Source organism: Protopterus annectens, chromosome 17.part0 (assembly GCF_019279795.1).
Source record: "Protopterus annectens isolate FY-2018-M chromosome 17.part0, PAN1.0, whole genome shotgun sequence".
Classification (NCBI taxonomy): Eukaryota; Metazoa; Chordata; order Ceratodontiformes; family Protopteridae; genus Protopterus; species Protopterus annectens.
Window position 1 is genome coordinate 147,556,223 of NC_056751.1, and position 20,768 is coordinate 147,576,990.

Sequence of the window (20,768 nt, forward strand, 5' to 3'; positions counted from 1 at the left end):
TGGGTCACATTCAGGACTCCAGCTCTCTGCACCATAGTGCCAGATAACATTTCAGTTACTAAGAAAATTTTCTAAAATTAGTAAGCTAGATCAGTAATATCCCTCTGTGGAACCCTGACAGAAGTTGATTGAAAATATAGAAACTGAAATCTTGGTGCTAGAGGCTGATTTTAGTTATAACTGTGAAAAATGAAACTTGTGTGCATTTTTCCAACTGTCAGCACATTTTCACTACTGTCTGTATATCATTATGTTACAGGAAAGAATTGACCAGAATGATGTCTTATTTCAATTTGACTACATTGGAAGATCTCGCCAAATATATTGTGGAAGCTACATCAGAAACTAGAAAGTCAATGCTCAGAAATTTTTATGGTACTCAATATCCAGAATTAAAAGAAGTTCTTAGTGTCAAAGCTCCGCCCTTACCAGAAGAAAAGCCTCCACCCTTACCGGGAGAAAAGCCTTCACCCTTGCCTAAAGAAGAGCATACCACTCTTAAGAAATCCATGTTACAATCCACCAAAAAAAACACGCATAAAAGTAACTTTACATGCAAGTCATTGGCAGAGCAAAGTTTTAAGGAGGGAACTTCTAATCTCTCCAGAGAAGTGAAAAAATCACAAGTAACATGTTTCAAAAATAACTCCACAGTAGATTCTCACAGTGTCCCAGGAAGCCTTACTTCAGCATCACAGAATAAGGAAGAATCTTACAAAGGTTTGTGTAGCAGTTCAACTAGGAGGATCAGTGTAAGATTTGAAAATACCACAAACCCTCTAGTATCTGAAGATGAAGCAACAGTAACAACAGAAGAATTTTCTAATAATGAACCTAATATTAAAGCAAACCTTTTTAGCACACATTCACAGCAAAACTGTGAGGTCCAACCAGGTGTTGAAAGCATCAGGAAGAAAGATTCTAAAGCAGATAGCATTAGTGAGCTTCTTGGGGATACATCCATACTTAATGATTTTTTTAAAAGAAAGAAGAACACTGACATTTCGTTTACAAGGGAATATTGCTCCGAGCCTGTGGTGAAGGCAAAACACAGAACAAAAGATTTTTGGGATATTTTGAATGAGGGTGATGAGGACAGCGTTAGCAAGCTTGTGGACTTATCTGAAGTTGAGAAAATATGTGATAGTACCTCTCAGTCTTTTCTGAAAAATAAAGATTTGAACAATTCTTTATGGAAAAGGAATGAAAGATTTTTGTGGAAAAATGTTAGTCTAGAAGATGAACTGCAAGAAGCAACACCTGATATTTTTGATTCTGAGCTTTGGAAGCCAAACCCCAAGAGTCAGTATAAGTAATTCATGTGCACTTTTCCAAGTATTCAAATGTGTAGCTTTTATCTGTACAAGTGGTAAATGGTGGATAGACCTGAGGTGGGATAGTCATGGTTGCTTCTTTCCCCTTAAAGTTCCATTGTATTCTCAGTGATACAGATAATATGTCATAATGAGAAAGTCACTGTTCAAATAGTGCACATCTGTTATGGTAATTTGCATTTTCATCCTTTAACGGCATACCTGACTAAACTAGAAATTGTACACACCATTTTCCTGGAAAGAATCAGTGGCTTTATATTTCATATCATTAGTCTGATGTCACCATTAATGTGGAACTGTTTCATGATTTATTCATCTGAAAGACTGATATTCCTAAACTAACATTTGCAAAAGATGTTGAACCACTTTTTCATATTACCTTGCGGTAGCAGGTGGTGGACAAAGCCTTTTACCACACATACATGCATAAAGAGGTACTTTAACAAAAGCTCTTCTGAAACTTTAGTGCTTGGATGTACTTGGGTTTATATTTATATGCAACAGTTTATACTGCAGCAATCACAGGCAGAAATACACTAATGACTCGTCATTTTCTTCCATCCCATGATTCTGGTGAAGTATCATAAGTCATGGATTTTGACTTTATCGTGACACTGGGGTTTGTTGATATGTACATTATTTAATATAATATCCAGTCCTTTCTACTGATGATGAATCAGGCCTTTTTACTGATAATACCATCCTTTTTACTGATGATTGTCCTCTGTTACATTTTAAAACGTGGCCACTTTTTGTAAGTGTAGTCGTATTTGTAAGATATTAAGCAGTTATCCATGTAAAATGCATTTTTGGCGATCTGAAGGATAAACATTTATGAATGTGGCATTCACTCCACAAGTTACTGTTACAACAAGTCTAAGCTGACTGTAAAATGCTTTTCAGATGGATGATGATTGTGTCAAATTTCTGAAGGATGACGTCCTAAAGTAATAACAGTGAACAGCCTGAAACGGTTATTGAAGGTACTGATGTGAAGAAGATGCATTTTGCAAAATATTTTTCATGTATAATTAAGGCAGTATTTTATTATTTTAAATGCACATAGTCATTTGTTATATGAAGGCAAGCAGACTTCTAGATGTATTTCCCCATTGACTTAACAATATTCCTTATTTGAATTTTGATGCTAGTGGAGCATGTTTCTCTATTTTGTTATCCAGCACATAGTCATTTGAATGCTCTGCAGGTTGATTATATTTTTAAGTCTGTTGCCCAGGAAGTAATGCTATGCCAGAGTGTGTATTTTTGTACTGTATGATCTAATGATGTCAGTTTTCATTCATCCTCAACTAATGGGTCGGATCCAGTCCTCAGATTCATCTCAGCTGTTACACTAGCGTGTGGCATCTAACCAACTCTGAAGCTCCTTCCCTACCCGTAATGCACCACCTCTAACATCCCTTAGATCTCGTTTGCCACTGTAGTACCTGGATGTGGTCATCTTCACCTCTCAAGCTTCAAATGGGAGATAAGTATTTCTTTATTATTTTTTCCTTATCTCATTCTTGTTTAAAAATTGTAATCTTATCTCCTTCACTCCCTTGTAGCTGTTTTTTTATATATTTTGTTATTAATACCAGTTTCCTTCCCTTTTTCTTAGTCTTCTTTAATGGTGTCGTTATTAACGTAACTTCTTCCATCTGTAATTTTTTATTCCATTTTTCATATGACAAGCATGGCTTTAACATGTCTTTTTTTAAACACCCACACTCTTCCGCCAAATGCCTAGTTATGACGTTTCTACAGTAAAGCTGCTTTTTCTGTGGTGGACTCCACCTTTGCACTCTACCACACAAAAACAGGAAATACATTCAAAATAATTTTTTGTGTGTATGCAGTGTTATGGGATTTCAGTCTCCCAAATACTAAGTATGACCCTACAGAAGGTTGAAATTTTGAGTGTCTGACGAGATGGAGAGAGAGAGAGAGAATGTCTTCATCATTAATCCAATCCAGTTATGGAGGTGTTGGATCCTAAGTCTGTTGTGATGTGACCCGCTTCCATTCATACCCATCAGCTGCCCAGATGCTTTTGGTTCATGTTTTTATTTACTCTGTTTCTCATCTGGCAAATCACTCAGATGATGTGACAATTGAAACACTGTACAATGACATACATTTGAGCTTCAGACTTCAAACCCTTCAGAGAATGTATTTTCAAACAGACCATGTTACTCTATCTTCACCAAGATGATTATGTCGGATCACATATGTGCCTGGGTTCTTTGCCAAAGACACAGATATTGTGGTTCCCTTTTCTGGTCCATCCTGGTGGATCCGAGCATTCACAGTCATCTAGTTCTGATCAACAGTCTGCTTTCTCCTTAGATCTGAACTTAAGTCTGACTACTTAGACTACACATTGTTGCAGACTAAAGTCAAAATAAAGTTACTCCCACCTGTTCTTCGGGTTGTCCTTCCTTCCTGTTACTTCTCTTCCTCAGGTCCAGTGTGTTTGTATCCTTCTAGGATCCAGTCATTTGGGATCCTGAGTTATCCTTACCTGTCTTGTTGCATCTTATCGGATCCTGGACCTCGGATCTGATAGGTAAGTTTTTGGTTCAAGAGAGGGTTGGAACACTACTGCTCACGTGCCCAGTTTTTCACAGAATGTCCATATATTTGCCATATATTTTTAATCTGTCCTTCGTACAATTTGTGTTTTTTTGGCAAATCATTGAGGACTGGTATCAGTAAATGACAGTCATTTGAGTTTAAACCTCATATCCTTTAGAAAATGCATTTTAATTCAAAACTTTTATCCTATAGTACAGTATTTGAAATGCGTCCCTAATTTTGGACCTTTGTCCAGATTTCTTGTGTGAAGGGGTTAGCAGCTATTCTGCAAAGATTTCGGATCTGTTCACTTCGGATTGGGGGTTTTGGAGCCGACTTTCAGATCTTGGTCCTCCTTGAATCAGGCAGACATGACTGTTGTCACATCCGAGGGATTCAGCTGTTGTCCTTTAGTCATATCCTGAACCTAAAATTAGACGAATGGAGTCCTTGCTCCAGATATGGTTACGAACATTTCATCCAGCATCCTTCAGATGCTGGGTTACCCTCGGATCTGAGGAGTTTGGATACTGCCGGATCCAAGGAATTCGACTTTTGTCTCGTCTTCAGTACATGGGCCTTAAGATCTGATTGTTGCCTCATCTTCTGTATTTGGGCCTTAGGATCCAACAAGCAGACAAAAAAAAGGAGAGAGAATTGGAAGTTTTCTGATTTTGATTGCTGCGAATCTGAAACCTTTAGCTGCCTTCCTCAAATCCGGGTTTTTTTTAACTTGCGTCTCACAGCTCAGATCACATTGTGATTTATCCCTGGCCTTCTGGGTCTTGTATGGATCCTGAATCTTTGGATCCAGTGGATTTGAGTTACAGCATAAGACATATTCTGAGACGTATCTGTCCTTCCCTTCTCACTCAACCCCCTTGTAAGTATGTGCATGGAGGATATGCACATTGCGCAGGACTGGGATCCAGAAGGCAATCTTGCTGGCCACACCAGTGGGAAGGAATGTTGCATACCGTGAATGGCAGCCGCTATAAAAAGGCTAGGGGAGAAACTAGTAGAGCACACTTCCACTGTCTCTCCTTCGGGTAGAGTGTCTGGGATGGCAAACAGATTTATAGCGTGTGTTTATGCTTTGGCAAATTTTGCTCTCAGATCACTAAATTGGCTGACACACTTGCAGGGCTACGGGGGGATCTGGTTGGGGAACTGTCCAGGTCTCTGGTGTTAATCCCACTGAGGCTCAACCTTCAATAGTCTTTTCATCTGGCTGCCCTTCAAGCTATATCAGTTTCATCTATGAGGCTTGTCTCACACAGTTCAGAAGGCTCCTCAAGAGCTGTGTTTTCAGATATCTCCACAGGAGGTATGCCTGAATGCGTGTGTGTGTGTGTGTTTCTTTGAGCCCTTTAACTCTTGATATCAAGGATCTCTTTTAGGAGTCTTTCTGGTTACCTTCACAAAATAAGACACACTGTCATGATGAGACAGACAAAAACATCCTCCCCCTTAGTGACCATGTGTGCCTCAGGAAATCTTAAGTTATCTATTCTAGGACACCTGTAGAGGTAGTTTTCCCTGACGCAGAGGGAAACAATAATGGTAGATGATGCCCTGGCCCACAAACCAGGGGGGGGGGTCTAGAGATTCTCTCCAACAGACCTTTTCATTGCTTTCAACAAGAGGCCCAGTTGTCTGATCTAACCGAATATTTGAAGAGAGAGATGAATTCAGAGAATTATCACAGGTTTCCTACCTCCTCAGTCTTTCAGAAAATTCTTAGATGTTCTACCAGGTCAAATGGGAGAAGTAGCACTGAAAAGTGTAAAAGCTGGTAGGAAATGAATTCACCCTAAAGGTCCCACCAGACCATTTCTGATCAGGAGCTTGGGCTCCTGGGAGTGCACAGGACCAGAGGCTAATGTTAGACTTTTGTGTGTTTTGAACAAGTCAGTTTGTCGCACTGTTTTCTGTATGTTCATGATTCACTTAGGCCTGCTCCTTCCGAACAAGGACAGTTGGTTGTAATCCATGGTTCTTCAGGATATGCGCTGTCACGTAGACACAACCGCACAATCCAGGGGTGATTTCTGCTTCCAGTTGGAAACCAGTTTTCGTCAGTTCAGAGTGCTCCCCCTTGACTTATCTATAGCCCCAGGAGGCTTATCAGAAATATGGCAGTGTTAACAGTTCACTTGAGAATAAAAGTTGTCAGGGTTCTTTCCATATCCAGACAATGTGTTAAAATCACCCCAGACATTAGAATTAATATGAGCAGTGTTCAACCGAACTTCTATGATAGTGTTTTTTCCCTTTTTGAAAAATACAGTCAATTAAGAAGCAAGTCAGTGATATAATTTGCAGTACCAAAATTTTCCAAACCATTCGATTCTACTAGCATTGAGATTATTATTATCAGCAATGATTGTAGTTTCTTTAGCAAGATTCCACCAAAGAATTCTTCAAAGGATGTTAGTATCTCACTGTTCAATACTTTCTCAGCCTTTTTCAGAGTAATCAAAATAACCCAGGTATGCAAACAATTCCTTTCCTGGTGTGAGCGATTATAATTATTTTTACTAGGTTGTCCTTTCATCTTTCTTGACCCACCACCATAGTGCTCACGAATGCTTCCAACATTAGGTAGGGAGATCCTTTTTGGGGGGAAACAATTCAACACACATGTCCCTAAAGAGGTCAATCAGCACATCACTGTCTTGGTAATGAGACCACTGTGGTGATACAAGTGTTCAGAGACTCTATAAAGTTAGCATGTCAGTAGTTCCATATATCAACAAACTAGAGGGAATCCAACTTCACCCCCTGTGTCAAAAATGCTATGCGAATGTGTAATAGACAACATCCTCAATCCTTTTTCTAGTAGCAAAACATGTTCCTGTGGTAACAGACAGACTGAGCAGATTATTTTTACTACCTCGTGAGTGGTTTCTCTACAACAGTGTGATGGAAATGATTTTTAGGTAGGTAGGTAGGGTCAGCTTGGCTGCGATCCTTCTTATATCCCACCTCAATGACAAGAGCAGTAACTACTTGACAGTGATCCCACCCCCCACCAGGGGAATGACCTAGAGACTCACTACTCCACAGTTACCCCCCAAGAGTTCTGCATGTTTTCATACAACTTCCCTAATTCTCAAATTCCTTTAGTAAAAAGGGTGGTGAAAGAACATGATAATCCTCGATGGATCCTATTGGCCTCGTCAAACTGTTTCCCTTTTTGGTCAGTGTGCAAAGTCATGCTCATTACACCTTACTGGCCTTCACCAGTATAGTTCCCCATCCATTGGCCTACATCCACGATAATCTCCTCCGATTTTTAATCCAGATCTGGACCTTCTATCTCACCCAACGGGCATACTCCACCTGAATATCTGGAATCTCTAACTAACAATGTGGTTTCTCCAGTTCCACCATTCTTTCTGTACCTTTATCTTCCCATTAATTTTTCACTAGGAAACTCTTAAGTAGTAAATAGAGAAGGCTTTTTATGGGGTAAATCAGAACTAGATAGATCCTTTCTCTCAGCGCTAACTCATTGTGTTTTTGGATTTTTGGCAAGCCTCTTTATGAGGGTGCTAGTTTATTAGTTCTTAAGCTCATACACAAACTGTGAAAATTATTTTTAGACTGTATCCATCTGCTGAAAATTCCCCTATGCAGATCCCATTACACCACTGGATTTAAATTTGTTACTACAAACCTTGATATATTTCCTGTTTGAACCTGCATCCAGCTGTGACTTACCAAAAAGTATATATATGTGTGTGTGTGTGTGTGTGTGTGTGTGTGTGTATATATATATATATATATATATATATATATATATATATATATATATTGTTTTTTTTTTAAGGAGATGGTTACGTCGGGTACAAACCTTCTTTCCTGCCTAAGGTAGTACAAGAATTTTTAAATAAGGGAGAATACATGCTGTATTTAACGTGCTCTTTGACAGATTGCATTTCATTTATCTGTAATAAAGTGTATGTTTCCGTTCCAAAACCATTAAAGGTTCATTAAAACAGATCTGTTGCAACTTCACTATTTTTCCAGTCCAGATGATGGTAGATGTATACTGTTGCAATTTGGTCAAATTCTCATGCCTTCATCATTCACTGCAATTAGATCCAATGTCTGGAAGAAGTACAGCCTTTGCCTCAGTTGTATTGAGGAATATCATTCATTGCACTCCACCCAAGGGTTCAGATAGCTGGAGATTCTGACCCATTAGTTGAGGATGAATGAAAATGGACATCAGATAAAGAAGTTATGTACTTACCATAACGTTCCATCTGTGTTGTCCATTTTCATTCATCCTTAACTCCCAACCCACAAACCCCCATCCTTTTCTGTTGTCTGACTTCTAGAGGAGTGAAATGCTACAAGGGCACTACTGTCCTTTATGTGAGGTCCAGATATGGCATCCCCCTCCTTTTGTTCATAACTGCTTTCTGGAGGAATAAGAATCTTCTTTTCCTAGATTAACTATGTCCTTTGTATTGGACTTCGTTAACAGTTATTCCTTTGTTGTCTTCCTGTCAAGCTCCTAACAAGATCTGAGGGATGTTAGGGTTGGTGTATTGTGGGTAGGGTAGTAGCTTGAGAGTTGTTAGAGGCCACATGCTAGCGTTAACAGCTGAGTCAGAGCCGAGGATCAGATCCAGACCGATTAGTTGAGGATGAATGAAAATGGACAACACAGATGGAACATTATGTTAAGTATATAACTTATTTTTTATTTTATGCAAGCAAAAGTCCAGTGAACCAAATTTAGTAGTCAGCTGTACTAGAAAGTTTGTTGGAAAAATGTCTCCTTGATGTGTAATACGTGTGTCACTATTTTCTGCAAAGCGATCTGTGCCCCAGTGCTGTGTGTATTCCTAGACTTTTAAAGTACTTTTATTGCTTTATTTATCTTTATTTTTACAGTTATGCAAAATATTGTTTTTATTAATTTAGAATCGATAAGCATGCATTGATGAGAAGTCTAGGATAATGTTTTTGTTATTGTAATATGGAACTTTGAATGTATTCATTTATTCATTTGTTGTGTTGTACTATGTACATCAAATTATTTGCACATAAAAGTCGTCCTAGAAACTGAACAGAAATAATGAGCTTATATCACTTTGATTGGTGATATTACTATTTTCATTTTTTTCCTGCTTCTTTTAAAATAAGACTCAACTGATGTAAAAGATAATTGGTTTCTGCCTGTTTAATCTTGGATATTTTTATGTAAGATCTGACTTTTGAAAGTTCTGTACATTTAGGTTCATCTTCTGAGAATCTAATTTTACTCAAAATTCCTACACTGTCTAGTTCCTGTGCTAAGTGGCTAGTGCAGGTACTTATTGTGTTAAATGTCATACTAGAAAGTTGCATGCAGCTCCAATTTCTTTCAGCTTGAATTTTGGTCCTAGTTTTTATCATAGGAAAGTTCAGTTGTGTTGCTGTTGAAAGTGCAAAAGCTCTGTTGCCTGGACCAAAAGCAGTGCAAAAGTGTGCTATAAGTACCAACCATTGAACCTGTCTGCCAGGTAGAAAAAACAAGAATAGTTCAAGGCCTACTTAATCTGTCACAGAGTGGCAACATTGCAGTTTAGCTGGCATGGGAATTGACAGGAGCATCCACTGAAAGAAGGGATCAGAATGTTAGGCAGTAGCTAACCCCCTCCCTTTCCAAAATTGGCTGAAAAAAAGCAGTTTCATTCTCTACAAATGTTTTGTGCTTTCACCAGCTAATGAGGGATTGCACTTGCATACATAATTGGCTGAAGATGTAGAATACCTCCCAGGGTCCCAGCTTTTAGGGATATATCTTTTTGTGTTAGCATCCCTTCCATTTTTGAGCTGTTGAATCATAGGAGTTTACTGGGCTAGTGGCCATAGATCCTTTTTCAGCCTAGCTATTCATGATCCAGTTTTCCCAACTATCAATGCCTACAGGCTAGAACAGCTTTAGTATATATTCTCATGACTTAGGGCATCAGCAAACTGTCCCTCTTTGTAAAGGCCACAGGCAACAAGCCAGGGGTGAATTTGCAATTTTCCTTCCATTGGTCCAAATTGTATTTGAATAGGCTTAGAGAAGAGATCTCTGTTTAAAATGAATGGTAGTCTGTTCCAGAGAAGGGGTTAATCTCTGAGCCATGAACCTATCCTTCCAGTGTGTTTTGCGTATGTCAAAGACAAGGTTTACATCCTTAGATCGAGTATTTCTTGTCCTATTTGTTTTGCTGATGTGTAGCAGATCCATCAGGGCTGGATCGGAAAATGCCTTTTAGGTTAGGCATGGATCGCCTCAAGTACAAGGACAGGGCTTTGAGGTGATTGCATAGGACAAATTATTTACACCCTATATTCTTTAAATGAGGAACCTCTGTGGCCTCTCCAGTTGTTGCAAATGGCTGGTCAGGTACATGCCTAAGAGTACATTGTACTCAATTACTGGTTTCCGATACAAAAGTGATAAAAGTCACCAAGAACAAAGTAATCACTCTTGCTGTAGCACAAACCAGACCCATAAGTGTAGTAGCAATATTTTAATTCCACAGGTCAGAATAAACACCAACAATGTAGCAAAAAATCAATGAATGAAACTTCTAGTAAAACCACAGTCAATCACTTTCGTCATCAAGACTTCATCAGAACTGTGTATAAAATTCAGAAATACATCCTTATATAGGAACACACCTCCTATTAACCCCTTCCAATTAGTTGCTAAAATGGTACTACAACCTTTATTCCCACTAAAAATGAACTATTTGCTTAAAAAAATAAACAAATAAATCAGAAGATAAAATACTTTGTGCCAAAAATAATAGTGTAGAACAAGAAGAAACACTTTTAATATTCCAGTCTAGTTGCTGTAAGTTTTAATTCAGGTTTAATAGAAATATTATCGTTGATACTTGGGGCAACTGTGGCATTCAACCTTAATTGCCATCTCATTTCAGCCCTATCTAATCTATTTTTCCAGTCAACCCCCCCAAAATCCTTACCAGCCACTTCCAAAATGCCAAGCGAAAAATTGTGATCAGGGTTAGTTTTAATGTGTCAAAACAGTGCGTTGTTGTCATCCTTTTTGTTAATACTATAAAGATGCTCGTAAATCCTTCTACTAAACCTCCTCTCAGTTTTACCTACATAAAAATCTTGACAAACCTGACAAACAGCAATATAAACAACACTTGTAGTAGTACAAGAGCCCATAGCTAACCTCACCACTAAACTATTCTTACCAGCTTGTAAGGTGGGGGTAGTAATAATAAATTTACAGTAATCACAAGCCCAACACCTAGTGGTCCCCTTAGGGGTCTTAATTTTGTGCTCAGTGGAATGTTCCAACAGTAATTTTAAATTACTGTTGACCCTATAGGAAAACTATAGGTCTATCACCTATAATCTTTAAGAGCTCTTCATTTCCTTTGAAGAGTACCCAGTTTTTCTTCAAAATTTCTCTCATTTTATCACACGTTTCCCCATATGTTAACACCATTGAATAGGAATAGTCCTTGCCCTTTACATTGGAATCAACTACTTCTTTGTTCTGGGTTACCCCTAACAGGGGTTTATACCTGTCTCGCCATTCTCCATTTACTTGGTCACGTATGGGTAAAATAAATTCCAAAGGGTACCCCCCCCTTGCTAAAAATAAATTAACCAAGGTACTAATTTCAACCTTCACTATATCAAAATCTGAGCACATTCTTGCTATACGGACCACCTGCCCCTTCACGATATTTCTTTTAACATGTTGGGGATGACTACTTTGAAATTCCAGGTAATCATTAGAGAAAGTTGGTTTATGGTAAACATATGATTGAAAACATGATTTACATGGATCTTTCCAAAGACTCACATCCAAATAACTAATCCTATCCTTGTCACTATTACCTGTAAATTTAAAAAAAATTGACATATGTTGTTCAAATAGTCTAGGAACTCTTTGTGCTTTTCCCCCACTTTCCAAAAGATGAACATATCATCCACAAATCTGAGATAAACAGTCCACAGTTTGTTAAATGGACTGTTTATAATGTGTTCAGTTTCCCAGCGATACATCACCAAGTTGGCAAAAAGAGGGGCTCAACTAGTGCCCATAGCCACACCGTTCATCTGACGGAAAAATTCTCCCCCAAAACTGAAGAAATTATTTTTCAAAATTATTTGTATCAAGACCATTATAACATTAATTATAGTGTTTCCCAGGGTAGTTTTTTCCACTAACACCTCGTGAAAATAATCCAACCCTTTTTCATGGGGTATAGATGTAAAAAAAATCAACTACATCAATAGCTGAAAAGCTAGAATCCTCACTATAATATTCTTTTTGTATCCAACTTAAAAAGTCCCAAGAGTCTAGCAGAATATGATCAATAGGAATATGAAAATTTCTCACTACCCAGTCAGTAAACACCCCCAGTGGGTAGGTTATACTATTTTGACTAATTAAAATGGGACGGTAAGGTGGGTCATAAATATTTTTGTGTGAATATTTTTGTGTGTCTTCGGAATACCGAATAACACTGGGTTGGGTAGGATTATCGTTTTTCAGGAATTAATATGTTTCTTCATTAATCACCCCCTGAAATAGGGAATCCTACTCAGTACTCAATTACTAGTTTAATGAGTGCTAAGTATAGCGGGACTATGATATCCTTAGTTCTGGATACCGTGCCTTTACTAATAAGTTGTGCCACATAGAAGGATTTTCTCACTACCATGGGACACATGGTGATCAAAGTTTAGGTTACTGTCAACCTGAGTTCTCAAGTCCCTTACCACTGGGTCTACTCTTAGGGGATTGTTACCAGTGTTGTAATTTGCAGTGTAGTTATCTTCCCAAAGCATATAATTTTGCACTCCAGTGCTTGAGCTGTTAGATCATGGTAGCAAGCCTAGTTGTACAGAACAAGTCCTTAAATGCCACGGCAATAGCTCTACGGATGAATTTAGGCTTGTGAAGTCTAATCTCATCCCCAAGCTAGCTCACCTGCACCTTGAAGACAGTGACTTCATACGTAAGAGCTTTTTTTGATCATTTCTAGCAGTTCTCATCAGTGGTGCAGAGGCATGCCCTCAGGGTGAACTGTTTGATGTCATAGCATGGACTGGAGAGGCCTCTCTGGAGCAGATGCTGTATCAGGAGCATATATTCTGAGGCATTGGGGAGCTGTTATCTCTTGCCCAGCATCAGTCTGCCTTTCACTTCCTACTTTCCTTGTACATTGAGTACAGATTTTCCAGATCCAGAGAGAACTAGACTCTTCCACTTCTTCAGAGTCAACCTAGATTGATTTTGATGACACCAGGGTTCTTGCTTCAGTGACAGGGATAACACCTCTTCCCCTTAAGTTTCTCCCCATTACTTCTTTGTATTACACTCCAGTACAAGATCATTCATGGTCTAACGTGTAGCACTTTTTCCTTCTCTCCAAAAGAGATTCACTAAATATCTGTTGAGGAAGGAGGAGAAATTCCCTTGGCTTAACTCAGCTCCACCCTGGAAGCTTTCCTAAAAGATATAACTTTGCCAACCTGGCAGCTTCCAAATTTTTCTCCTCCTGTTCTCAAGAAGGCAGTTGCCCTCTGTATGCCCCCACTATAGTGAAACAGCCTTTGCCTGAGTATCATCAGACAGATTCATCTGTTCCTGTTGTCCAGGACAGGATTCAGATGCCACAACATGTGACCACATTGAAATCTAGAGTTTTGATTAGGGTGAGAAAGAGAGTTTGTTCTTCAGCACTTTGGATCGTAAGGCTTATCATTTATTTTTTTTCTGTCCAAATTTCTGGTAGAATAGCCCCTAGAAAATCTTGGAGTATTCCCTAGATGTCCCTCTGTATCACTGTTGCAGTATCATTTAACTAAAAGATCTCCTGCCAAGGATAGCCCAATGTCCAGCCAGTATATCAAAGCCTTTAGTACCTATAAGCATAGTATGTCACTCGTATGCTCACCGTGCATAGAATAGGGCATAAAGGTGACATATGGATGCACACACACACACACACACACACACACACACACACACACACACACACACACACACACACACATTCTTTTCCTCCAGTCCAAACTCTGTTGTTATACATCAGTCTGAATGCCCTTCTGCTGTGCTGGTTACCAAGCAGTATTCTCATATAAGTGTCTTGTTTGGGTGTGGTTAATATCTTCATTCACCTAGAAAGGGAAAATGTCAACGTGAGAGGCAGATTCCCCATCACGACCATAACGACCAATGTCTCTTCTGTTTGGTGCCTTTCTTGGTCAAACAGTGCTTTATCTGCTAGACATTTGTGACTAAGACCCCTCATAGTAATCTCTCCTTCCTGTCCATATACCTGGAGAACCAAAGTCTTACATTGTGGCTCAAGGTGCTATAGCAGAATCCTCCCATCCCGAGGGCCAGCCATCTGCCAAGAGGAAGGCCAAAAAAGTTAGATCTGATCCTCCACAAGATGTCACTCTCAGGGCTGATGAAACCCTGGAGGACCATCAGATGGATTCCTGTACCATGACTCCGTTGGAGGTCAGCATGGACCTATCTTCTCGCATATGCTCGGAGGCTTTTCAGAAGTCTGTACCTTTTGTTGAGAGGAAACCTCAGCTGATTATATCCAAATGATGGAGGGGGATTTCTCCGATCTTAAGGAGGAGATTCCTACTACCATTATTGAGTTATACCATGGATCTGACCCTCCTAGGATGTTACAAGTAGACGTCCCACAGAAAAAGATACAAAAAATAATGCATATTCCGCCTGTTGGTAAGGATCCCCAACATGAATGGCAGGGTTTCACTCAGGATTTATTTAATGCCTTGATGGCCTTGAAGCCTACTTATCGGGTCTTTGTTCCTGCTCCTCCCTGGTTTTCTACTGTACTCAAGAGGCCTTAGGGGAATTGGATTCCTGAGATGAGGACCTGGACTCAGGGGATGAATCTTTGGATTATTCTTCTTAGATCTCTTCCCTCTTTGGCTACGGTTCAGAGGAGGAAGATTCCATAAACCCAGATTCTCCCCAGAGGAGCTCTCCTTTGGAATTACCATTGCTTGTATGGTGGACTATTTTAAGTGGGATCGTTCTCAAGTCTCAAGATTCAGAAAAGATGATATGAGCTCCTACAGATGTAATCTTTAAGCTGTCTGCTGATGTCCTTCTATTACAACGTTGCAGTATTAACTAGTGGATTTACCCTTCTTCCCATCAGCTTGTTTGGCCTGGTTTCCAAAGCTTTTCCAGACCCTGATGGTGCATCGGACATCTGACTTGTTGGCAGGTACGTGGGCCATATATGTGATGTCTGCATGCAGCAGTCCTCAAAACTTTTAAGCCGCCAGCCATACGCCAGGTGTTCCTGCTACTCTCAGACATCGGATCAATTTCACATTAAAGATAAGTACCCTGTTGGGGATTTTCTTTAGTCCTTTGTATTTACTATAGTCTGTTAATGTCCAGTAAGAGCAAATGCAACTGTGGTCGCCAGATTCCCCACAAAGACACCCACGACCAGTGTCTCTTTTGTTTGGGTAGGGATCAAGATTATAATAACTGTGCCATTTGTAAGTCGTTCATCCCTAAGACTCTTCGGCTCCAACTTCAGGCCCTTGACTTATACCTTGAAAACCAGCGCCTTAGACAAATCACTCCCGGAATGGAAGCCGTTTCCGATGCCCCATCTGAACCAGCCAGGAAGAGGGCCAAGCCCACATGGCCGTCTATTTCCACTGGGCCTCCCTCCTCCTATTCTCAGCTTGTAGCCACCGTTAGCTTGGCCGAGGAACCGGCGTCAGACACTTTGGATAAAGCGGGTACCTATCAGGAGGCCACACAATCCAGAGCGGACAACACGTCCAGGGAGGATATCCCAGCGCCTGATTCAGACACCAAGGGTGAACCAGGTTCTGGGATGGGTGTTTCGGACTAGGCCTCAGCTGCTCCTTGTGTGACTTCAAGGCCTACTGCCAGCCAGACCCTGGTTAGGCCTACAAAGAAAAAACAGAAGATGAGGCATATCGTTTCAACCCCAGAAGCCTTGCCAGACTGGTAGGCCTTCAGTCAGAGACTCTGCAATGCCTTCCTGGCCCTTAGGCCTACACCAGACCTCCCTCATGTTGCTCTACCTCTGCTTAGTCCCAGGCCTATTCAGCCTGAGACAACTCCTAGCCAACCTGCAGAAGAGGAAATGTCTGACTCCTCAGAGGACTCTTTGTCCTACTCTTCAAAAATTTCTTCCCCTCTGGGGTATGGATCCTTAGAAGAAGCCTCTGCTGAACCTGACTTCCTTGTGGAAGACCTTACCTTTGGGAACACAGTCAATCTTATGAGGGAACATTTTAAATGGAATTGCTCAGATGTGTAAGGCTCAAAAAAGATACTGTGACTTGATCCAGATGGAATCTCTTAACCCGGCCCCTAGTCCTCCTATCCAGCCCGCCTTCCTGGATGCTTTTGCAGCAGCATGCATGAGCCCAGATTCCCAGCCACCTGCCCCTCGAAGGGTATCTGATGTAGAAAAATTCCTTTTCAAATGCCCACCAGCTGACCCAGCAACTATTTCTGTTGCTACTGAAAGGGCTACCAAACTTCTCCCTACTACCACTATTGGGTCTATATTCGGGTTCAGGTAAGTGTGCGATTGTGTGGACGTGAGGGTTAGGGCGGGTTAGGTGAGTTAGAGTTAGGGCACGGGTCAGATAAGTGTGCAAATGTTTGGATGTGAGGGTTAGGGCGGGGTAGGTGAGTTAGGGTTAGGACGCGGGTGAAGTGACTGTGCGAAAGTGACAGACCTTAGGGTTAGGGTTTGGGTTAAGGTAAGTGGATAGTTAGTGGTGTATGTGTAGTTTAGTGTAGGATTAAGTGTAAGAGTTTAGGTGTATGTGTTTGGATTGCTGTTTGTTTGGTGTGCTTGTGTTGTGTGTATGTGTTTTGGAACAGCAAATTTTTTCCCTAGGAAAAAATTTGCTGTTCTGAATGTTTGATGTTTTAAATTTTCGATTCATAGGGTTCGATATTAGAACACTCGAAATTTTGAATGTTCGATGTTGTAATATAGACCCTCACTATCATGCCCGCAGATAAGACTATGGAAAGGTGGGGGAAGAAGATATACACTTCAGCTACTCTAGCATTTAGGGCTACAAATTACCAGTCACACATGGCCAAATACTCTTTGGCCTTACTGGATAACGCTTCTAAGGAACTCAATGAGATCCCTGTCTGCTCTGCAAAGGCATCCCTGTCTTCCTTGCTCGGGCTCATCTCCCAAGTCAATAAACATTTCCTAAGATGTGCATATGATGCAGCAGAGGCCTCTGCCAGGTCAGCTGCATCTGCCTCTGTATTGAGGATACTCCTGGCTGCGTCTACAGCCCCTACCGGATGACTTTAAGGTGAAACTCTTGGATGCTTCTTTGGATCACTCAGCTCTTTTTGGCTCCAAGATGGCTGATCACTTCACGTCACTTCAGCAAAAAGGGAAAGAGCTCCAAGATATAAAGCATCTTCTTGTCTCTCCAGTCCCAAAATTTCAGAGGAACTACCTGGCCAAGACACAATTTATAAGGAAGTCTTCCAGGCCATCTGCCCCCTCCAGGTCGAGAAGACCACACAGGAGACAAACTACTCAGCCTACGACTCCTCAAGCCTCTGCCCAGAGACCCCCCCTTTCCAGAAAGGGCAGGCAGCATCTGATTGCCTGCCTGCTTTTCACCCCCCTTCCTCGCAGCATACCTCTATCCTCCCATCTCTCTCATTGCCTCCCTGCATGGGCTCTAGTGACATCCAACAAATGGGTTTTGTCTATCCTCAAGGAGGGTTACTTCATGTCTTGGATGTCTCCTCCCCCAAAACTTCCTATACCGCTACCTCCCCCCTCTCAGTGGTCCCTCCTTCCTGAGGTCCTAAACAACCTGTTGTTCCAAGGCCCATAGAACCCCCCTCCCCTGCTTGAGGGAAAGCCTTTTATTCCAGAATTTTTCTGATGCACAGGAAGGAGGGACCATGGAGACCCATCTTAGACCTTTCCCACCTCAACCCATTCCTGAAGGTCCCCTCCTTCAGGATAATAACACTACCCATTCTCTTTACCCTCATCCATCGCCTGGCCTTCATGGTGACCCTGGACATCAAGGAGGCCTATCTACATATTCCAATAAAACCGTCCTCCAGAAAATTCCTCAGATTCAAAGCAGGCTCCTCGCATTTTCAATTCTGTGCCTTGCCCTTTGGTCTCTCCACTGCACTAAGGGTATTTACAAAATGCCTAGCCCCAGTCATTGCTTACTGCAGAACAAGAGGTATGCAATTTTTCCCATACCTAGATGACCTGCTCATTCAGGCAACAGACAAACAGACCCTCCTTGCCCACACAAAGGACCTCCTGCTCCTGCTCCATTCTCTAGGGTTCCTCATAAACTTCCCCAAATCCAAACTAAATCCTACACAAGACATTGTCTTCCTAGGATGCAGAATCAGAACATACCTCAGGATGGCCTGCCTACCTCAGGAAAAAGTGCTTTCCCTGACCCAAAACCTTCAATCTGCCCTCCTTTCACCCGCCCTAAATGCAAGGGAATTCCTCAAACTCATTGGGCACATGGCTGCCACTATTCCCATGCTACCTCTGGCAAGATTACGCATGAGGAAGATGCAGTGGTATCTTCGATCAATATGGGCCTAGCATTCACACCCCCTAGACTAGAGTTCAGAATCCCACTTCTCCCCTGCCTCCACCAAGAGCTGAAGTGTGGTGGCTGGCCCAGGTGGCTCTAAACCGGGGTCTTCCCCTACAGTTGACTTCCCTTTCTCAGATCCTGCACAGACACATCAGATCTAGACTGGGGGGCAACATTGGACACAAGAAAGTGCAAGGTTTGTGGACAGACAAACACAAACAGTAGCATATCACCATCAAGGAAATGTCAGCCATACTTCCTGCCCTGCAGGCCTTTCTACCTTTCCTTAGACAGGGCATTCTGAAGATCTTCACAGACAACACCACGGTGATGTGGTACCTGAACAAGCAAGCAAGGATGAAGTCCTACTTTCTCTGCAGGCTAGCCCCACAGGTGTGGGATCTAGCTGTCTCCCAAAGGATCTCCCTCCAGGCAGCCTACATCCCGTCCCAACACAATTGTCAGGCAGACTCCTTAAGCAGAACCTCCTCAGACAGTCAGGAATGGATGCTGTCAAGGGAGGTATTCCTAGAGCTGATCCACAGGTAGGGTATTCCACAGATAGACCTGTTCACCTCCTCCACAAACAGGCAACTCCAGAGTTACTGCTCCAGAACTCACGACCTGAAGGCTGTTCAAACAGATGCTCTCCTAATGTCTTGAAAGGAGAGATTCTTGTATGCCTCCCCCCTTCCCTTTAATCCAGAGAGTCGTAGTGAAAATTCAGCAGGACTCACCAAAAATCTTGTTGGTGACCCGATATTGGCCAAGGCAGCACTGCTTCCCCCTACTTCTTCATCTATCCAAGGGCAATCACCACAAGTTACCCCCCTCAGTAGATCTACTCCCACAGCACCAGGGGACACAGATTCACCCACAGTGGAGATCCCTACACCTCTCCCTGTGGCTGATAGGATTCTGATTCCCTTCAGACACCTGTACAACAAGGATGTGCTCTCAGTCCTGTAGGAGGCCAGGAAACCAAACACAAGGAAATCATATCTCTCTAAATGGAGAAGGTTTTCTATCTGGTGTCACAAAAGACAGGTAGATCCACTGGACAGTGACCTGCCTCTTATTCTCTTACCTGTGTGAACTGCTGAAGACATGCTTATCTTATTCCTCCTTAGAAGCACACCTGTCTGCCATTTCTGCCTGCCTGCCTGCCTATGGAACCTCCACTAGTTTCCAGACTCCAAGCCAAGCTGTTCCTAAAGGGTGTAGACCCCACAGAAAACTGACTCCTCCTCCCTGGGATCTTAACTATGTGCTGGAAAAACTCACTCTACCACCCATTGAACCAGCTGGCAAGACTGACTTGAAATTTTGCACTTGGAAAACAGTATTCCTGGTAGCTTTGACTTCAGTCAGGAGGGTCTCAGAGCTCCAAGCCCTTCCGGCTACCCCACCTTTCCTAGTTTTCCATATGGACATGGTCACCCTCACTCTTTCACTCCCAAAGTGGTCAATGACCTCTCTCTAAAACAGGCTATTCACCTGCCTACCTTCTTTCCAAACCCTCAGGGAGACAGTGAGAGAGTCATTCACTCCCTAGATGTCCACAGGCAACTTTGTTTTTACTTGCATAAGACCAAGCCTATATTCAAATCAGACCAGCTGTTTGTTTTCTTCCACCGCAGGGCTCTGGGGAAACTGTGGGGAAACAAACCATTTCTTCCTGGATTGCTAGGGCCATTTCCTTTTGTTACTCTCACCATGGAAAGACAGTAACGGGCAACATCAAAGTCTATTCTACAAGAGCCATGGCCTCCTCTGGCACTTTCTTTAAAGGTCTAGATCAGGGGTGGGCAAACTTTTTGATTCGTGGGCCACATTGAGTTCTAACATTTGACAAAGGGGCCGGAACAGGAGCAGATAGATGGCATGCTTTGAAAACATCACCTTATTGGGGGAAAAGTGCACATCTTGGGATATGGAGAAAACATGTGCTTTAATTTCCATTGAAAATGAAGAAAAGCATTACAATAAGCATTACAATAAAATCTCTGACTTCGACCTGGAAACATCAAAAATCTGGACAAGGCCCATGAAAAATAGGTACAAATCTGTACGCTGTTTAATATAAAATTTGCATGCTTTACTTCTACAATGACTTGGATTTTATTTTTACACTTTATTGCACAATGCACAAACACCAATAGATCTCTGTTAAACAAAGCAAAACTG

General features: G+C 41.5%; 1 protein-coding gene across 1 annotated transcript in view; it reads left to right on the plus strand.

Annotated features, from left to right (window-relative positions):
* The window catches only part of ERCC6L2 (ERCC excision repair 6 like 2), a 1,190,567-nt gene extending 1,182,888 nt beyond the window's left edge, over positions 1 to 7,679 (plus strand). Inside the window, exon 19 of the mRNA XM_044058934.1 lies at positions 260 to 7,679. Coding sequence (XP_043914869.1) covers positions 260 to 1,316 — 1,057 coding nt within the window. The 3' untranslated portion in view covers positions 1,317 to 7,679. The remainder of the gene's footprint in view (positions 1 to 259) is intronic.
* Positions 7,680 to 20,768: the final 13,089 nt, after the last annotated feature.